At 39.5% G+C, this 21,804-nt stretch overlaps 1 protein-coding gene across 1 annotated transcript in view; it reads right to left on the bottom strand.

Moving 5' to 3' along the window:
- The window catches only part of SVEP1 (sushi, von Willebrand factor type A, EGF and pentraxin domain containing 1), a 232,835-nt gene that overhangs the window by 38,562 nt on the left and 172,469 nt on the right, over window positions 1-21,804 (bottom strand). Inside the window, exons 37-39 of the mRNA XM_033237844.1 lie at window positions 8,940-9,612; window positions 4,120-6,911; window positions 2,708-2,933 (exon numbers count right to left, since the gene is read on the bottom strand). Of these exons, the coding sequence (XP_033093735.1) occupies window positions 2,708-2,933; window positions 4,120-6,911; window positions 8,940-9,612 (3,691 nt within the window). The remainder of the gene's footprint in view (window positions 1-2,707; window positions 2,934-4,119; window positions 6,912-8,939; window positions 9,613-21,804) is intronic.

Below are 21,804 nucleotides of genomic sequence, written 5' to 3'. Positions count from 1 at the left end.
AAGAAAACAATAATATGTAGCTTTTAACAGTTATTAGTGTTATAATACCCAGAAAGATTTCTGCAAAAACAAAAATTAAGGCACTCCTTACAGTATGGAAAAATTAAACGCAACATATATACCAGGAAAATGGTTAATCTTAAAATGTTAACATATATATGTGAGAGTTAACATTTTTCAGCCTGTTAGTTGGGTAAGGTGAGGCACACACAGAAATAACTCTTGAAGATTGTTATTCTATTGCTAATATTTTTTCTTTGAGGAAATATATATGAATTGGATAACAGTTTTAAATAGGATTTGAGGCTAAGCCCTCATTCTACATATGAACCAAAAGTAATTTTGTATATATGCATGCATCATGATTAACCTTTTTCCTAGTATATATGTTGCATTTTTCAATACTGTAAGTAATGCCTTAATAATTTTTTATTTTGCAGACATCTGAGTATTATAACACCAGTAACTGGGAAAAGCTACATATCATTGTTTTCTTTTACTATATCTGAAATTTGTTTTGGTTATTTTTATTTTAATCATTTATTAATGATTTCTTTTTCTCCAGAGACTTGTGATGACTCCTTTATCAGAATCAGCTTCTGACTCATTACTTTTGTTCCATTTATTTTTACTCCTATGTAATTTTATATGAATACTACACTAAGAGTTTCATAATTATGTGATATGTTTTAGTTTCTGGAGAGACTGGCCCTCCTTCAGTATTCATTTTTCAAAATTTATATTGATCTCCTTATCCATTTATTTATGTTATGAACTACAGAATCGTTTTGTCACATTACAATAAAATACTCCTAGGTGCTGAACATGGTTTTACATAATTTATGCTTTTTAACACTCAAATAGTGTCTATTCTACTTTTCAGACCAAAAATTTAAACCATAACCCAGTTGAGCAAAAGAGAGGGGTCATACTATGTGTGAGGAAACTAAGGAAGGTTGTCAAAAATAAATTATTGACTTAAAAAAAAAAAAGAGCTTGGTATCTTTTGTAGCCAGTATCAGAGTCCTCCAGGGTTTTCAAGGGGACCCAGTTGTCTACACACCCAGCCTGGAGAACAACAATTTGATTCCCTTAATTATGGCAGAACTCTGCGTCAGACAGCTCAGAGTCTTAGACAAAGTTTCCTCTAAAACTTCTTCAGCTCTATATCTAAAAGGACCATCTGGAACCATACAAATATTAAGGGCATGGTAACTTTGGTCAATGTCAAACCTAAAAGCAGAAGCATTAGGGGGAACAAGTTAAAATAACTGCCAATCATTGAGCGTGCATGATTTATAAATGGAAAACTGGGAGAAGGGAATTGTTCTTGAGTCCTTACTATATGTCAGGCAAGTACTAGCCATTTTATATACATTAAGTAATTTAATCCTTTCAGTTACCACAGATTCACAAATAAAAAACTAAGCTGAAGGAATATAAGGTCATAGAAACTATAAATATTTGGGATAGAATTTAAACAAAAAAGTATGCTTGAAGTGAAAGTCTGCTATACTATGCCAGATTTCTCTGCTTTTAATCCCCTGACACTGACTCCCAACTCCAGCAAGAGTGCATCAATGACACATTTTAATTTTCTTCCTCTGGTATAGCTTATGGAAGTTAGGAGAAGGCGATGTGCTAGGGAAGTCTGCTATCTATGGTGCTGATTCCCCCCACCTCCCAATTTTTTTTTGAGACGGAGTCTCGCTCTGTCACCAGGCTGAAGTGCAGTGGTGCAATCTCAGCTCGCTGCAACCTTCGCATCCTGGGTTCAAGCAATTCTCCTGCTTCAGCCTCCCAAGTAGCTGGGACTGCAGGCATGCGCCACCATGCCCGGCTAATTTTTGTACTTTTAGTAGAGACAGGGTTTCACCGTGTTGGCCAGGATGATCTCCATCTCTCGACCTCATGATCCACCCGCCTTGGCTGCCCAAAGTGCTGGGATTACAGGCGTGAGCCACGGCGCCTGGCCCAATTCCCATTCCTAAACTACAAGTGCCAAAATTAGGTAAAATGTTAAAATATCTACAATAAGATATTCATGACAAATTGATCATAAATATTATGTGCAGAAGAATGTCTATGCATAGAAATCAGCATGGGTTATGCCCAATATGTTTCCAGTTTTAGTGGAAAGACCAAGGTTGTAGAAGCAGGAACTTTCCTCCATTATTTACCTCGTTTCTCATGAACAATACAAGATACGTGTGATAATATACTTTTTTTTTTTTTTTTTTTTACAAATAAGGAAACAAAGCTCAGAAATTTTAAGCAACTTTCTTAAAATTACTACTTACAAGTAGCAAATAGCAGAGAGAAGATTTGACACCAATTATCTGTCTGCTTCTGCAAACTTTCGTCTTTCCACTAAAACTGAAAACATATGGGGCATAGTCCATGGCTGATTTCTACACAAAGACCCTCTTTTAATAATAAGATTTATGGTTAATTTGTTATAAATATATTGTTATAGAAATCTTAATATTTTACCCAACCATGGCACTTTCTTAAAGTGGGAATATTGCAGAAAAAACATACATTTGATTATATTTCTACCAAGAAATTTCTCAAATCCTTTGACATAAGTGAAAACTTGAGACTCTTTTCTTTTTGGGATTACTATTATAGATGCTGTTCACTTGGCTATATATATATATATATATATATATAGGCATTACACATTCTAATTAAGACAGAATCTTACCTGACATACTGATATGTTAACTCCCTCAAAGGTAAACCCTTCTGCACATGACACAGAAACTTGCCTATTCACACTGAAATCATCCCCATGAACAAGCATATGTGTTATGTTTTCCGGCAGAGGACATTTTTTAGGACTGCAGGAGATTCTGTCAGGGAACCAGCGACCATCTTTCTGACAAGTGAATGTATCTATGTCTGTATCCATCGTATAACCTTCCAGACATCTGCAATGGAAATACAAAAATGAGTGCCTTAAAGGAAGTACAATATAGTTTCTGACCTATTCTTGGACTTAGGAAGCTGTTACAAGACTCAGTAGACATTTTGTGCAACATATCAAAATTGATTGTACTGTCAGGTGGATGGCATTGCCATGCAAAAACACCAATATAACAATAACAACCAGTTAAGCTGGGTGCGGTGGCTCACGCCTGTAATCCCTGCACTTTGGGAGGCTGAGGCAGGAGGATCACTTGAGTCCAGGAGCTTAAGACTAGGCTGGGCAACATAGTGAGACTTCATCTCTATAAAAAATAAACAAAATTAGCTGGGCATGGTGGCACAGGCCTGTAGTCTCAGCTGCTTGGGAGGCAGAGGTGGGAGGATTGCTTGAACCAAGGAGGTTAAGGCTGCAGTGAGCCAAGAACATGCCACTGCACTCCAGCCTGGGTGACAGAGCGAGACTTTGTCTCAAAAACCAAAAAAACAGTAATAACCAGATCAGTTCTCAGTGATCCACATGAAAAGTTAGCCAAGACTAAAGTTACTTTGTTTTTGATGTTATTTACCTTATTGTGGACAATATGATTATTGAATTCATTTTTATTCCATAAACATCTAATAGTTCAGGAAATTCTAGACAAAGTCTAAAATGGACTCAGATACGAGTAGGAATACAGCATAATTAATATGTATTATTAATACCTACTTTGTGCCAAGTGCTGTTCGAGGTCCTTTACATGAGATATTTCTTTTAATCCTGATTATTTGGCATGATCATGGCCTGAATTATTCAGTTTTTTTGCCTTAGGTCCCCAATATTTGCATGTGTAAAATTAACCACACAGTTATGATCAGAAAATTTACTATCATGATGTTTAAAAAACAGCTTCATGATGCCAGAGCTTTTCAAGCTAGTTAGAGGATCTTGCTGTTTCATGAAGCTCAACAGAATATGATAGTCATGATAATTACATTAGAAACATGTCTGAAAAAAGTAACAATTTATTTTTATACTCAGTGGATTTCTACACAATTGTAGGTAGAATAAAGCCAAGTGTTAAAAGCACCAGTGTTTGGAGAGCAGTTCAGAGATGATGTTTTCTTCCCAATCAGCAAAATTTTTGATCACATTTCATTTTATAATCCTCCTGCCTGCACCCCTTAGAGACTCTAGAGCCATGGTCTTACCTGAGTTTCACTTTACTTTCATAGGTGTGTGCCTCTCCAGTTGCTACTGCGTTGGCGACAGATGGTGGGGGCCCACAGGACAAGGGCTCACAGACTGGATAAGGCTGGCTCCATACCCCTTTCTCTGTACAAATCAGATCTGAACTGCCTTGTATGACATATCCAGACCTGCAGCTGTAAGTTATCACATTTTCATTCCAAGAGCTGCTCTCACTGATGAACGCATTTGGTATCAGTGGAAGAGAACCACAAGAAGTGTGTTCACAGTGGGGGAACCCAGAGCTCCACTGGCCATTGGCTTCACAGGTGATTTCAGAAAGTCCTAGGAGCTTGAAGCCTTTGAAGCACTGAATCCGGGCTGCCTTTCCACAGTCAAAATCTGTCCCATTGACAGTTCCATATTCAATGACTGGTGTGGAACACCTGCAAGGTAGGCAGGAAGGTGAGCTGCCACTCCAGGAGCCATTGGAGAGGCACCTTCTTGACGAATTTCCATGGAGCTTATAACCAGGAAAGCACTGATACTGTATATGGCCCCCATGAATAAAGGGAAAACCATTAGGGAAGCCATGGGCAAGATCTTCAGGAGGTCCACAGTTGACTGGTTTACAGAGAGGAACCTCTGCATCCCAGTTGCCATCTGACTGACAGGTGAGTTTTGGAGCACCATGCAACATGTAACCCTCATGACAGTGGAATGCCACTTCCTTCATGAAGCCATAGTCGAGGCCTTCCATCACCCCATTGGCCAGTTGTGGTGGGGTGGCACATCTGACAGGTACACAGTCAGGAGTGGCTCCACTCCAACTTCCATTGGCAAGACAAACCTGACTCCTGGCTCCCTCAAGCAAGAACCCTTCATTGCAAGTGTATTCAATCTCTTTTTGGAATGTGTACTCGTCTCCTCTTACCTGGCCATTGGCTAAGACTGGGGGTGAACCACAGTCCACGGGAATGCAAATGGGTTCATCTTCATCCCAGTTTTTGTCATCCTGGCATATTCTCCTCTCGGTGCCATTCAGCACATATCCGGGGTCACACTCATAGTACAACATGCTCAGGTATGTATAGTTGCTTCCTTTGATGGATCCATTCATGATTGGATTTGGCTTTCTGCATGAAATGGCTTCACAGCGTGGGGAAGCACCACTCCACTTTCTATTCTGTAGACAAAGTCTTAAGTCGGAGCCCACTAGAATGTGTCCAGATTTACAGCTATACTGCACAGCACTTCCCATGCTACTCTCTGTAAAACGCAAAAAGCCATTTTCAGGAGCAGTAGGCAAGTCACAGTCAATTGAAATGCAGGAAGGTGCACTGCCATTCCAAGTTCCATCTTCCTGGCAGATCAGCACAGGGTTCCCCAGAAGTTCATATCCCGGATTACAGGTGTATGAAACCATGGTGCCATACAGAAAGTTTGATGAATGTGTAGCAGGAGACTCCTTTGTATTTCCCCAGGTTTTAGCCACTGCTCCCAATTGATAAGGAGGTTGAGGAGTCAGGTATGGAACTTCCATCATGTCGTCTTCTTGCTCAAAATATCCCTGGTCATCTTTGACTTTAGTACAGTCTCCAAAATCTATATGAGGAGGGAGGCCACAGTCTATGGGCACACACGTTGGGATGGAACTTGACCATCCTGACTCTTCACAGGTCTGCATGGCATGACCCGCCACCTGAAACCCAGGGAAGCAACTGTAGATGATCATGGCACCATAGCTGTAATCTGCACCTTCTACAAAACCATTTTCAATGGGTTGTGGGGAATCACAGTGGATGGCATTGCAAGACGGGGCATCTACATCCCAATCACCTGTCTCTAAACAGGTCAAGGCACTGGGACCTTCGAGCTGAAAGCCTCGGTTGCAAGAGTAAGTAACGGTCTGTCCATAGTGTAGGTTTGTGTAAGATAATTTGCCATTCAAAATCTCCTTGGGTTTCAGGCATTCAATGGGTTTACATGTTGGTTTTCCTCCAAGCCAGTGACCATTTTCTCCACAAAGGGTGGTAGTATTTCCCACCAATTCAAAGCCTGGCTTGCAGGTATAGAGAGCTGTGCTGAGATAGGCAAGGCCTTGCACATCAATGATTCCATTGGCGATTTCCTCAGGTTGGGGACATTCTACTGGAACACATTCTGGCAGTGGAGAGCTCCAGGTGCCATCAGGTTGGCAGAGGGTGGTAGAATTTCCTCTTAGGAAAAACCCACCTACACAAGAATACTTGACAGTACTTCCAAAATGAAGAGTAGACGAAGGAACAGGGACACCAAAGGAAATTAGGGGAGGTGGGGTGCAAAGAACCATCTTACAAACAGGGAAAGAGTCATTCCATTGCTGGGATGGCAAGCATTTCAGGACAGAGGGGCCTTGCAGGACATGCCCTTCTTTACAGGAAAATGTCACGACTCCTACCTCAGTGGTCAACTCCTTCAATACTAGCTGGTTTTCCAAGAGGGGTGGCTCTGGGCACTTGGCAGGCACACACTTTGGGTTTGGCTTCTTATCCCATTTGCCAGATTTCTGACATGTCCAAGAACTGTCCCCAACAAGCTCATAACCCTCATTACAGAAAAACTGAACCTTGGACCCTACTTCAAAAATTTCTCCTTTCATGAAGCCATTCTGGATGGGGGGAGGTTTTCCACAGTCGAGAGGAATGCACATCAGAGGGGATTCACTGTGCCAGTGGCGATTGGCTTGGCAGACAAATACAGGACTTCCAATTGACTTATAGCCTGGGTTACACTGATACCTCACTTCACTCTCAAAGATCCTGCCAGTTGTATGCTGTGCAATAGGAAGAAAGCAAGTGAGTGCAATTTGTATAACAGATGATGGTGTTAACTAAATCCTTGGATAGTGAAAAAGAACTAAACTAAAAGGTCTATGTTACAATGAATCAATTAGGATGTAAGCAAATGATTTATAGTTTTTCCAATAGGTCCATTCTATTTTTTTTTTTAAATAAGCGAAAGTGATAGTAGAAAGTCAAATGAGGCTGGGCACGATGATTCATGCCTACGGTCCCAGCACTTTGGGAGGCCAAGGTGGGAGGATAACTTGAGATTACTGGCCAACATGGTGAAACCTGTACAAAAATTAGCTAGGCAATGGTGGTGTGTGACTGTAATCCCAGCTATTTGGGAAGCTGAGGCAGGAGAATCACTTGAACCCAGGAGGCAGAGGTTGCAGTGAGCCGAGATCATGCCACTGCACTCCAGCCTGGAAGACAGAGCGAGACTCTGTCTAAAGGGAAGAAATAAAAGAAAATCAAATTAAGTAATCCCCACTGCAGAGATGTTTACTACAGTGTTGAGCCCATAACAAGTAAAAGATCAGTAATCTATATGTTGATTGGTGAAGTGATGAGGCAATACTAAAAATGATAAATTACTCAGTAGGTTCAAAAAAAAAAAATTCTGCCCAAAGAAATGCTAGTAAAGAAGCACATAAACAATGAACATGTATTTGTTAATGTTGTTAGATCATAAATAGGCAAATAAAATGTTTTTATGGATATGTCTTAAGAATACTATCAAAGTTTTGTTTATATTCTTAACACTTTTCTTAAAAATTGCTGCTGTAACACAATAGAAAATAAACATTCTATCTTTTAACATTCATGATCTCAAAATTCAAACACGTGTAATATAACAGGTCATAAACAAATAAACTAAGTTACTCATTTTGTTTATGCATTGCTTGTGTGTCTCCCATGCATGTAAGCTCCATGCCATTACACATGTATCCTGTGTTGTTAAATGCTAGGTCGCCGATTCTCAGGACTGTACCTGGTACCAAGTAGGAGCTCTAGAAATATTTGTTAAATTTATAAATGAACACCTCTTTACTTATACTCTATACCCTCTTCCAATGAAAAGCTACTAAATGTAAGCAAAAGCCTTAAATAAAAGGCTTTTACTGTTGTTTTGCTATTTTGAATATAAAGGAGAAAAGGTTGTACCATGTATATATATGTGGGTTTTAAAAAACTGTTTAATTAGAATACGGTCAGTTTCAGATGGCCTTTGATTTGGGGGAATAGATTCTCATTCCTATTTTCTTGGTAGGCTTATTGAGAAGATAGACGTTAGTGTGAAAGCAGGACATATTTGGGTTGGACTGAATTATTTTGTCCATCACAGTGAAATTACATTTAGGTTTACCAAAACAGAATTGTAAAAACTACATTATTTGGTTTACTCTTTTGTCTAAACATTTAAAATTATATTTCTCTAGGTTCCATTTAGACCTTGCTTTCCATAAAATAAAGCATATATCCATCCTGAAAAACCTCTATAAAACAAAATAATATATTAAAATTGGTTTATTCTAACTTCCTATTTAGGGCTAAGCTGTTGCCACAAAGCACTTGAAATGCCTATACACTAGTAAAATGCAGAAAGTTATATATTAAAGATTCATAATCATCTTTATTAATTTTTTTCTAGTCTTCACTACCTGTAGATTTTAGCCATTTCTGTTTTTCAATAATTAATGTGTCCATTGCCCCTGCTTCTGAATAGTGGGTTCATCACAATGGGCTGGCTGTGTAAGTGATGAAAGCCGCAGACTATTTGCTAATCAGTCTCTTACCTCCAGAAAGTGATTCACAACCTTAGGCAGATGAATTAATTCATCGAGAGATGTTAAATGTTAAAAAGATTATCATGATTCTTTGTTAATGATAATAGTAAATTCCAGTTTCCATGCCTTAGTGAACTTGGCAGTGTTTGGACTCAATTATTTGTTTTGTTTATATATTGATGGGCCCAGTGACAAAAGCCATGAACTATTTGCTTATTGGTCTCTTACCTCCAGAAAGCCATTTTCCACCTTAGGTGGTTCACCGCAAGACACCGGGTGGCATGTCGGTATAGGACTACTCCACTGCCCTGTGGCTTCACAGGTGCTCTTCTTTTCCCCTTTGATGTAGAACCCCTTGTTGCAGCTGTAAGCCACCATGGCTCCAAAACTGTAGTTTGATCCACTTGCATAGCCATTCATGATGCCTGGTGGCTCTCCACACCGCACAGGGATGCACTGGATGGACATGGGGGAAGGGTTCCACTGCCCACCTCTCATACATTCAATTTTTGCTGAGGTGTTCAGTACAAAGCCTTCCAAGCATTTAAAGCTCACAACTGAGCCAGCTGCAAATTTTGCTTTGCTCACAGATTCCAAGATGCTATAGGAAACCGATGGAGGTTTCTCACAGAAATGAGCTATACAACGGGGCATGTCTTGACCCTCTGGCGGTACCCACTTGCCCTGGGCATTGCAGAGAAGCTGGGAATTGTCTGCTAGGCTGTAACCATCAGAGCAGTAGTAGAATGCAATGTCTCCAAAGAGCCGATGGGCAGTCTCTGGAGAGGCGTGGTCCACATTGGGTGGCTCATCACAGGAGACAGCCAGGCACTGCTGGTCACTTCTACTCCACTTGCCGTTGGCCAGGCATTCAATGGTGTCAGGACCAGCAAGAATATAGCTGTGAGATTGGGAAGAAAGAATAAGCATAATATTTGAGAAAAAGTGTTTGTGTCTTCTTACTCTGTTTTCATTTTTTTAATCTTTCCCACAATGACTTTAAATTTATCTTTAAAGTAGTATTTCCTCTTTGAATATTGAGCTTATTGATCCAATGACTTTCACTTGAGATATGTCAATACATTGTGATATTAATGTTTGTTCAGAAACATTTATTTAAATCTTCCCAGCAATGACTTTAATTTTATCTTTAAAATAATATTGACTCTTTAAATATTGAGCTTATTGATCAAATGACTTTCATTTGAGATATGTCAATACATTGTGATATTAATACTAATATTCATTCACAAGGGAAATGGATTTAATAAGATTTTTTGCTATTTAAGGAACTCTAATAATTGCTATACATTAAAAAAATAAAATTGAGGAGTAAGTTTTATGGTGCTATTTGACTCACCTTAAATATGGAATTCTATCTGCCTTTGGATGGTTTTTACTTGTTGATTTTAGCACTTGTCTTTGTTTGTTCTTAAGCTATAACGTACAATGCCACATTTAGCCTACATATAGCTCATTGTTATGTACTGATATTTAGATAATTTTAAAACAGTGATTATAATTTTAGTCTCCAATGTCTCCTAAACCTTTACCCCATGTGGTTAGAGTTAAAAGGTGTCTTCTGCATGTGGCTCTGCTATTCGATCAGTATGAATAAATTTTTCTTAGTAAACCCCAGTCTTTCTTTATGCAGAGGTGTTTGCCCATATATAATGATGGATTGGTGACTTACAAAAATCTAAAATTACTCTCAAGTGCTCTGTCAATGAGATAGAACAAAAGACTAGGATACGCAGAAAATTGGTGGAGTTTTGAAAAAATCTCTAACACCTGATTAGCCTGTCATTTTGATACTAATTAAGGGTAAGGGAAATAAAATAATTGAGTACCTAGTTTAATGCTGCTTGGACATATTAATTTCTTCATTGTAAGAAAATAAAGTGAATGGTCATTCAGACAGGTTTAGAAACTTGCCTGAAGTCACACAGCTGTAAGCAGCAGAGTTGGGATCAGAATTTGGTTGATCAGATGCCAACACCTACACTTTTTCCACAACACTACTCTGTCTCTGTCTCTGTTTTGAAAGTGAAGCAGGTTGGATCATACTTTCTGGGTGTCCTGGGCAATCTGTATTGCAGTGTCACTAATACAAATTATTTGATCCACTCATTAGCAGAGATTAAGTCATTAGTTATCAAATATTTCTCCTGAGATCTCTTTTACTTTATAAAGCATCAGCTATTATAGAGTGGTTGAAATTCCTTCATCCTAACTGGCAATATTTATGAAATCTACAAGTGACAGAGAAATCAGGAAAAAATAACAGTGAATCAGCAGAGCTATATGAATCCACCTTACCTAAGTTCACACATCATGCTATGGATGGAAGTGGTCTCAAAATGAATACTCAGACATCCCCAATAGTACAGCCCCCAGTTAGGGCCTGCTGCATTTCATTGCTTTAGATAGGCTCAGTTCTTTGTATGAAGATCTGAACTTAACTTGTAGATGGCTTCTATCTAAGAGAATTCAGGAAGGTATATATACAGAAAATATACTAAGAGCGTAAGTTTATTATTAAAAAAATCTATCCTGGTCTGAGTACCTAGATTCTACAATTCTTGTGTAGGATGTGCTTTGGGTAGAAGTTCCTTTTGTTGAGGCTTCTGATGTTTTATAGCACAATTGACATCATGTGCACACTTTGAACCATGCATCATTATTTTCATGAATTCCTTGATGTTGCTAGCATATTTCATTGGCTGAAGTTCACAGACATGGCCTTAACCATCCCTGATTTATAAGGGTTCATTGTGCCATTTATAAAATTCTTCCTTTATTTCATGGGATCAGCTGCTTTGAGGGAGAAGTATCTGCCTCCAGAGCCTTTTAGACTCCTCAAAGTCTCTTGAAAACACAAGAATTTGTGTTTTGTAATTTGGCAACACTTTGTTAGGCCTCTGATCCCTGAGCTTCTGGAAAATCGCCACCAACAACTTATCCTTAATGGAAAATCACAGCAAAGCTGTTCTATGATTTAAGGGAAGATTACCACTAAATACGTAATTTTTGAATAAATGAATTTAATGTATGCATTTTTGACACTACCCATAATTTCTTAGGACCTACAATAGCTTGTGATCTAACCTAAGACCTTGGCTTTTCTTGATGACTCTCAATTAACATTTAGTTCTTCTTAAATAATTCTGAAGAGCCCTGCTTTGTGCCAGAGTTACTTGCTTAGTGCACAGATGCAAAGCCAAAAATGAATTTACTTGTTTACACTTCTGTTGTTCTCTTCACCCCATCAACTACCTGGTGCATTGTAGGTCTCTTCACATCTATAGAGGTTGCTTAAAGGAGAAGTGACTGATTCTGAAGAATGGGAAGGGGAGGAAAGGCCTCACAGATAAAGTGACTCTTGAGGGGAGTTATGAGAGAACAGAAGTGGAAGAGGAATCATTCAAGACAGAAAAGTAGCATTAGCCAATGGGAGTGTGATACAGCCAGGCAACATATTGGGAATTTACATATAATTAGGAAGGGCATACAAGCACCTGGAAAAGCAATTGGCAAAAACTAAGATCTTGTGTATTTTTTGACTGGGTTACTGTCATGTTTGATGGATGAAGAGGTGGCAGGAATAGATTAACTGTGTCACATCATAAGAAATACATATTTTATCTCTGTCCCCAGTACCTGACACAGAGCTCCTAAAGCCTTTGTAATTTCCTGAGTGATAGGGACACCAGTGCTTTAGATAACTAGATAACTGATCTCATGAAAATGAGGATAGGAGTTTATTACAAATAAGTATCTTCTAAAATAGATCAGTAAGTCTTTTAAGATGCTAAAGACAGGGCGTGTTGGCTCACGCTTGTAATCCCAGCACTTTGGGAGGCCAAGGTGGGCGGGCCACCTGAGGTCAGGAGTTCGAGACCAGCCTGGCCAATATGGCAAAACCCCATCTCTACTAAAAAATACAAAAATTAGCGGGCATGGTGGCAGGCACCTGTAATCCCAGCTACTTGGGAGGCTGAGGCAGGAGAATCACTTGAACCTGGGAGGTAGAGGTTGAGTGAGTCAAGATCACGCCATTGTACTCCAGCCTGGGCAACAGAGTGAGACACTGTCTCAAAAAAAAAAGGAAGGGTATAGTTTCCACACAACAAAAAAGGAGAAATTAATTGTTAGCTATTTTATAGATAGCACTATAACTGGTCTCTGATAAAACTGCTGCACTATTTCATGATGTTAAAAGTCTGTGTATTAAAATTTACAGGAGACATATTTTACCCACTTATTTTATTAAAGAATCACTTAGAGAATAAAGTTTTCTGCAAAGAATGAGATATGCTCTTTAAATGTTGCCTACAAAAGGAGGAAAAATTGGAACTGGTATAAATCTAAAACGATAGAGTATTTAATTAAATTCTGTGTAGCATTGGTATTCTCATTCAAGAGGCATTGGGGACACTCTTGCAGATGTTTACTAAAAACCATGCCATACACATTATAAAACAAATTGTTTTACTCTATACTTCCAAGGAATAATAGTCCATCAATATCACAGTGATGCTTTAGAAGAACACATCTTAGGATAAACTGGCTGGAACAAATTTGCATTTTTCTGGAATCATAACAAAAAAAATCCTTTGAAAATGGGCAGAATAATTTTCAGATGCAATTTGCAGTGAATTGATTGACACACTGGGTAGAAGCTTACTAATGAGCATGTGCCTGGAGAGCTTTATGAGAGAGCTCCCAAATGCATTATTAGCTCTTCTGTCTTAGCAAAAGAGCCTTAAAAGAGCAGCCTACTAGATATTTAAACAGCTGCAATTTAATAAGAACAATAGGAAGCATAAATCAGCATCTGTAATTATGTTTTCAATTAATAATAATCATCAAAGATTTTTGTCTGCACATATCTAATAACTGCATTTAGAAGTTTGTATTTGAGAAGAATCAAAAGGAAAAATTTAATTAGGATTTAGGGTGGCAATAACCCTTTCTTCCCTCTGAGTTTCTCACCAAGGAGTATAAACATGAGCATGAAAAGGAAAATGAGAAACAAACAACCACTTATGTATTTGAGCAAACAACTGAAAACCCCCTATGTTTGAGGGATATGTATTGATAAAAGATGAATTTGGAAGGCCAAGTTTAGGGTAGGACACAGAAATGAGACTTCTTGCTCCTTTCTTTCCCTGGCAATCATTATATCACTTAAGTCTCTGAAAGTCTCTGTGTTTTTGTCCTAAGCTTGAGAGTGGACCTTGCCCTTATAATTCAAGGAAAGGTCAATGAAAAGCACAACATGGGTATAGGAGGAAAACATGGTGAGACAGATGCAAAAATGTGTGTATGTACACACAGTAAGCATGTGGCTGATATAAGACCCAGGAGGCTTACATTGTGTGCAGGGCAATGGTCTGTGCTAGGCAGGCCCAAGGGAGGAGACAGAGTTAAGAGGCACTGGAGAAGGAAATAAACTTTAATACTCTAATAAGGCCAACAGCATCTTGAGAAGTTGAAGAAGACAGTAAGACAAGCCACATTTTTACAAAGCCCATGACTTGAACAGAGCAATGCCATCCTTGACTGGAACAAGACACATGGCATGTAGACCTATGCCAATCAACTCCTTGGGGGAAATAAATAGAAAATAAGTAAGGAGATAAGATGAGTGCTGACTTCTTGTTCTGCTATACAATAGTCTGAAAACCCTCCCTCTACAATACTTGATGAATTATAACACAAATTATTTTAAACGCATAGCTGAGCTGACAAGAAAGGAAATTTCCATGTGCCAGAAATGAAGAGAAAATTACAAACAGAAAAGTAAGCTTGTAAATGGATGCTATGGTTGACCTTGGATTAGACAAAGAAGGGAAGTCGAGAGGATAGAAAATATAGCTTAGGAGTTAAAATAGCAATAGCGAAGTCTGTACCTCATGTGGATTGGAGTTTAGAATTTACACCATTCACTTTGTATGGAAAACCTTCAAATTGATAAATTAATGTAAAACTAGGTTCTTGGCTGGTGATACTCCTGAGACACCTGGTAGAAAAAAATCTTAGAAAATAAGGGGTTGCCATAGATAAAACAAGTGCTGTTTACTATAAGGGCACAATCTGAAATCATAACACACACAAACATGTTTTCTATCACAAATGGGTCAGCAGACAGAAAAAACTGCAAAGTTAGAGCACTGATAAATGAGATAATAGAAAAAAGTTCTAAAATATAAAAATATTTTTTTTATCTCCTTACTTATTTTCTATTTATTTCCCCCAAGGAGTTGATTGGCATAGGTCTACATGCCATGTGTCTCGTTCCAGTCAAGGATGGCATTGCTCTGTTCAAGTCATGGCCTTTGTAAAATGTATGAAATAAGTATGTTGAAATAAGGACAAAAGAAAGACTCAAAATTCTATTAAAAGTGACTATAAAAAAAGAAATGTTGACACCGTGAGGCGGAGCAAGATGGCCGAATAGGAGCAGCTCCAGTCTCCAACTCCCAGCGCGAGCAACACAGAAGACCGGTGATTTCTGCGTTTTCAACTGAGGTACTGGGGTCATCTCGCTAGGGAGTGCCGGACAATCGGTGCTGGTCAGCTGCTGCAGCCTGACCAGCGTGAGCTGAAGCAGGGCGAGGCATCGCCTCACCTGAAAGCGCAAGGGGGAAAGGAATCCCTTTGTCCTAGCCAGGGGAACTGAGACACACAACACCTGGAAAATCGGGTAACTCCCACCCCAATACTGCGCTTTAAGGAAACAGGCACACCAGGAGAATATATCCCACACCTGGCCGGGAGGGTCCCACGCCCACGGAGCCTCCCTCACTGCTAACACAGCCGTCTGCAGCGATCTATCCGCAAGGCAGCAGCGAGGCTGGGGAGGGGCGCCCGCCATTGCTGAGGCTTAAGTAGGTAAACAAACCGCTGGGAAGCTCGAACTGGGTGGAGCTCACAGCAGCTCAAGGAAGCCTGCCTGTCTCTGTAGACTCTACCTCTGCGGACAGCGCACAGCTGCAGTCCATTAGGGGAAAGAGCGGGGGCAGTGCAGACGCGAACGACTCTGTCTGACAGCTTTGGGGAGAGCCGTGGATCTCCTAACGCGGAGGTTGAGATCCGAGAACGGACAGACTGCCTGCTCAGGTGGGTCCCTGACCCCTGAGTAGCCCAGCTGGGAGACATCCCCCACTAGGGGCAGTCTGACACCCCACACCTCACAGGGTGGCGTCACCCCTGAGAGGAAACTTCCAAAGAAAGAATCAGACAGGTACACTCGCTGTTCAGCAATATTCTATCTTCGGCAACCTCTGCTGCTGATACCCAGGCAAACAGGGTCTGGAGTGGACCTCAAGCAATCTCCAACAGACCAACAGACAGTCCTTCTGACTGTCAGACGGAAAACTATCAAACAGGAAGGACACCTATACCAAAACCCCATCAGTACGTCACCATCATCAAAGTCCAGAGACAGATAAAACCACAAAGATGGGGAAGAAGCAGGGCAGAAAAGCTGGAAATTCAAAAAATAAGAGCGCATCTCCCCCTGCAAAGGAGCGCAGCCCATCGCCAGCAACGGATCAAAGCTGGTCAGAGAATGACTTTGACGAGATGAGAGAAGAAGGCTTCAGTCCATCAAACCTCTCAGAGCTAAAGGAGGAATTACGTACCCAGCGCAAAGAAACTAAAAATCTTGAAAAAAAAGTGGAAGAATTGACAGCTAGATTAATTAATGCAGAGAAGATCATAAACGAAATGACAGAGATGAAAACCATGACACGAGAAATACGTGACAAATGCACAAGCTTCAGTAACCGACTCGATCAACTGGAAGAAAGAGTATCAGCGATTGAGGATCAAATGAATGAAATGAAGCGAGAAGAGAAACCAAAAGAAAAAAGAAGAAAAAGAAATGAACAAAGCCTGCAAGAAGTATGGGATTATGTAAAAAGACCAAATCTACGTCTGATTGGGGTGCCTGAAAGTGAGGGGGAAAATGGAACCAAGTTGGAAAACACTCTTCAGGATATCATCCAGGAGAACTTCCCCAACCTAGCAGGGCAGGCCAACATTCAAATTCAGGAAATACAGAGAACGCCACAAAGATACTCCTCCAGAAGAGCAACTCCAAGACACATAATTGCCAGATTCACCAAAGTTGAAATGAAGGAAAAAATCTTAAGGGCAGCCAGAGAGAAAGGTCGGGTTACCCACAAAGGGAAGCCCATCAGAATAACAGCAGACCTCTCGGCAGAAACTCTACAAGCCAGAAGAGAGTGGGGGCCAATATTCAACGTTCTTAAAGAAAAGAATTTTCAACCCAGAATTTCATATCCAGCCAAACTAAGCTTCATCAGTGAAGGAGAAATAAAATCCTTTACAGATAAGCAAATGCTTAGAGATTTTGTCACCACCAGGCCTGCCTTACAAGAGACCTGAAGGAAGCCCTAAACATGGAAAGGAACAAGCGGTACCAGCCATTGCAAAAACATGCCAAAATGTAAAGACCATCGAGGCTAGGAAGAAACTGCATCAACTAACGAGCAAAATAACCAGTTAATATCATAATGACAGGATCAAGTTCACACATAACAATATTAACCTTAAATGTCAATGGACTAAATGCTCCAATTAAAAGACACAGACTGGCAAACTGGATCAAGAGTCAAGACCCATCAGTCTGCTGTATTCAGGAGACCCATCTCACATGCAGAGACATACATAGGCTCAAAATAAAGGGATGGAGGAAGATCTACCAAGCAAATGGAGAACAAAAAAAAGCAGGGGTTGCAATCCTAGTCTCTGATAAAACAGACTTTAAACCATCAAAGATCAAAAGAGACAAAGAAGGCCATTACATCATGGTAAAGGGATCAATTCAACAGGAAGAGCTAACTCTCCTAAATATATATGCACCCAATACAGGAGCACCCAGATTCATAAAGCAAGTCCTTAGAGACCTACAAAGAGACTTAGACTCCCATACAATAATAATGGGAGACTTCAACACTCCACTGTCAACATTAGACAGATCAACGAGACAGAAAGTTAACAAGGATATCCAGGAATTGAACTCATCTCTGCACCAAGCGGACCTAATAGACATCTATAGAACTCTCCACCCCAAATCAACAGAATTTACATTCTTCTCAGCACCACATCGCACTTATTCCAAAATTGACCACATAATTGGAAGTAAAGCACTCCTCAGCAAATGTACAAGAACAGAAATTATAACAAACTGTCTCTCAGACCACAGTGCAATCAAACTAGAACTCAGGACTAAGAAACGCAATCCAAACCGCTCAACTACATGGAAACTGAACAACCTGCTCCTGAATGACTACTGGGTACATAACGAAATGAAAGCAGAAATAAAGATGTTCTTTGAAACCAATGAGAACAAAGATACAACATACCAGAATCTCTGGGACACATTTAAAACAGTGTGTAGAGGGAAATTTATAGCACTAAATGCCCACAAGAGAAAGCAGGAGAGATCTAAAATTGACACTCTAACATCACAATTAAAAGAACTAGAGAAGCAAGAGCAAACACATTCAAAAGCTAGCAGAAGGCAAGAAATAACTAAGATCAGAGCAGAACTGAAGGAGATAGAGACACAAAAAACCCTCCAAAAAATCAATGAATCCAGGAGTTGGTTTTTTGAAAAGATCAACAAAATTGACAGACCGCTAGCTAGACTAATAAAGAAGAAAAGAGAGAGGAATCAAATAGACGCAATAAAAAATGATAAAGGGGATATCACCACCGACCCCACAGAAATACAAACAACCATCAGAGAATACTATAAATGCCTCTACGCAAATCAACTAGAAAATCTAGAAGAAATGGATAATTTCCTGGACACTTACACTCTCCCAAGACTAAACCAGGAAGAAGTTGAATCCCTGAATAGACCAATAGCAGGCTCTGAAATTGAGGCAACAATTAATAGCCTACCCACCAAAAAAAGTACAGGACCAGATGGATTCACAGCTGAATTCTACCAGAGGTACAAGGAGGAGCTGGTACCATTCCTTCTGAAACTATTTCAATCAATAGAAAAAGAGGGAATCCTCCCTAACTCTTTTTATGAGGCCAACATCATCCTGATACCAAAGCCTGGCAGAGACACAACAAAAAGAGAGAATTTTAGACCAATATCCCTGATGAACATCGATGCAAAAATCCTCAATAAAATACTGGCAAACCGGATTCAGCAGCACATCAAAAAGCTTATCCACCATGATCAAGTGGGCTTCATCCCTGGGATGCAAGGCTGGTTCAACATTCGCAAATCAATAAACGTAATCCAGCATATAAACAGAACCAAAGACAAGAACCACATGATTATCTCAATAGACGCAGAAAAGGCTTTTGACAAAATTCAACAGCCCTTTATGCTAAAAACGCTCAATAAATTTGGTATTGATGGAACGTACCTCAAAATAATAAGAGCTATTTATGACAAACCCACAGCCAATATCATACTGAATGGGCAAAAACTGGAAAAATTCCCTTTGAAAACTGGCACAAGACAGGGATGCCCTCTCTCACCACTCCTATTCAACATAGTGTTGGAAGTTCTGGCTAGGGCAATCAGGCAAGAGAAAGAAATCAAGGGTATCCAGTTAGGAAAAGAAGAAGTCAAATTGTCCCTGTTTGCAGATGACATGATTGTATATTTAGAAAACCCCATTGTCTCAGCCCAAAATCTGCTTAAGCTGATAAGCAACTTCAGCAAAGTCTCAGGATACAAAATTAATGTGCAAAAATCACAAGCATTCTTATACACCAGTAACAGACAAGCAGAGAGCCAAATCAGGAATCAACTTCCATTCACAATTGCTTCAAAGAGAATCAAATACCTAGGAATCCAGCTTACAAGGGATGTCAAGGACCTCTTCAAGGAGAACTACAAACCACTGCTCAGTGAAATCAAAGAGGACACAAACAAATGGAAGAACATACCATGCTCATGGATAGGAAGAATCAATATCGTGAAAATGGCCATACTGCCCAAGGTGATTTATAGATTCAATGCCATCCCCATCAAGCTACCAATGAGTTTCTTCACAGAATTGGAAAAAACGGCTTTAAAGTTCATATGGAACCAAAAAAGAGCCCGCATTGCCAAGACAATCCTAAGTCAAAAGGACAAAGCTGGAGGCGTCACGCTACCTGACTTCAAACTATACTACAAGGCTACAGTAACCAAAACAGCATGGTACTGGTACCACAACAGAGATATAGACCAATGGAACAGAACAGAGTCCTCAGAAATAATACCACACATCTACAGCCATCTGATCTTTGACAAACCTGAGAGAAACAAGAAATGGGGAAAGGATTCCCTATTTAATAAATGGTGCTGGGAAAATTGGCTAGCCATAAGTAGAAAGCTGAAACTGGATCCTTTCCTTACCCCTTATACAAAGATTAATTCAAGATGGATTAGAGACTTAAATGTTAGACCTAATACCATAAAAACCCTAGAAGAAAATCTAGGTAGTACCATTCAGGACATAGGCATGGGCAAGGACTTCATGTCTAAAACACCAAAAGCAACGGCAGCAAAAGCAAAAATTGACACATGGGATCTAATTAAACTAAAGAGCTTTTGCACAGCTAAAGAAACTACCATCAGAGTGAACAGGCAACCTACAGAATGGGAAAAAATTTTTGCAACCTACTCATCTGACAAAGGGCTAATATCCAGAATCTACCAAGAACTCAAACAAATATACAAGAAAAAAACAAACAACCCCATCAAAAAGTGGGGAAAGGATATGAACAGACATTTCTCAAAAGAAGACATCCATACAGCCAACAGACACATGAAAAAATGCTCATCATCACTGGCCATCAGAGAAATGCAAATCAAAACCACAATGAGATACCATCTCACACCAGTTAGAATGGCAATCATTAAGAAGTCAGGAAACAACAGGTGTTGGAGAGGATGTGGAGAAATAGGAACACTTTTACACTGTTGGTGGGATTGTAAACTAGTTCAACCATTATGGAAAACAGTATGGCGATTCCTCAAGGATCTAGAACTAGATGTACCATATGACCCAGCCATCCCACTACTGGGTATATACCCAAAGGATTATAAATTACTCTACTACAAAGACACATGCACACGTATGTTTATTGCGGCACTATTCACAATAGCAAAGACTTGGAATCAACCCAAATGTCCATCTGTGACAGACTGGATTAAGAAAATGTGGCACATATACACCATGGAATACTATGCAGCCATAAAAAAGGATGAGTTTGCGTCCTTTGTAGGGACATGGATGCAGCTGGAAACCATCATTCTTAGCAAACTATCACAAGAAGAGAAACCAAACACCGCATGTTCTCACTCATAGGTGGGAACTGAACAATGAGATCACTTGGACTCGGGAAGGGGAACATCACACACTGGGGCCTATCATGGGGAGGGGGGAGGAGGGAGGGATTGCATTGGGGAGTTATACATGATATAAACGTCATGCACATGTACCCTAGAACTTAAAGTATAATAAAAAAAAAAAAAAACAAACAAAAAAAACACACACACACACACACACACAAAAAAAAAAAAAAAAAAGAAATGTTTGAAAAAGTAAATAGAAATTCTGGAAATAAAAATGTGGAACATAAAAATTAAAAACAATGGACATATTCAAAAACAGACTACAGATATTAGAAGAAAAATCAGTGAACTGGAAGAGATATGTGAGGAAATTATCCAAATGTGATAGGTTTTGAAAGAGATGAAAAATGTGACAGATTAATTAGCATGAAAAATATTATGAAAAGGCCGAACATATATCTAATAAAACATCCAGAAATACAGAAAACAGAAAGTGAGAAACAAAAAATAATTGCAGTGAAAATGACTGAGAATATTCTAAAATTGGTGAAAGATATAAATTCTCAGATGTAAGAAGTACAATGAGTCCCAAACAGGATGAATGACAATAAATACACTGTAGTCATCTCATAGCGAAACAGTAAAACAACAAAGACAAGTTTTAAAAAAGTAACCAAAGAGAAAACATATTACTTATACAGAAACAAGAATTTGACCAGAGTTTCTCAATCTCAGTACTACTGA

Source organism: Trachypithecus francoisi, unplaced genomic scaffold (assembly GCF_009764315.1).
Source record: "Trachypithecus francoisi isolate TF-2019V2 unplaced genomic scaffold, Tfra_2.0 Lachesis_group16, whole genome shotgun sequence".
Classification (NCBI taxonomy): domain Eukaryota; kingdom Metazoa; phylum Chordata; class Mammalia; order Primates; family Cercopithecidae; genus Trachypithecus; species Trachypithecus francoisi.
The sequence above is the reverse complement of the archived record's forward strand: the minus strand, read 5'-3'. Positions and strand labels throughout refer to the sequence as shown.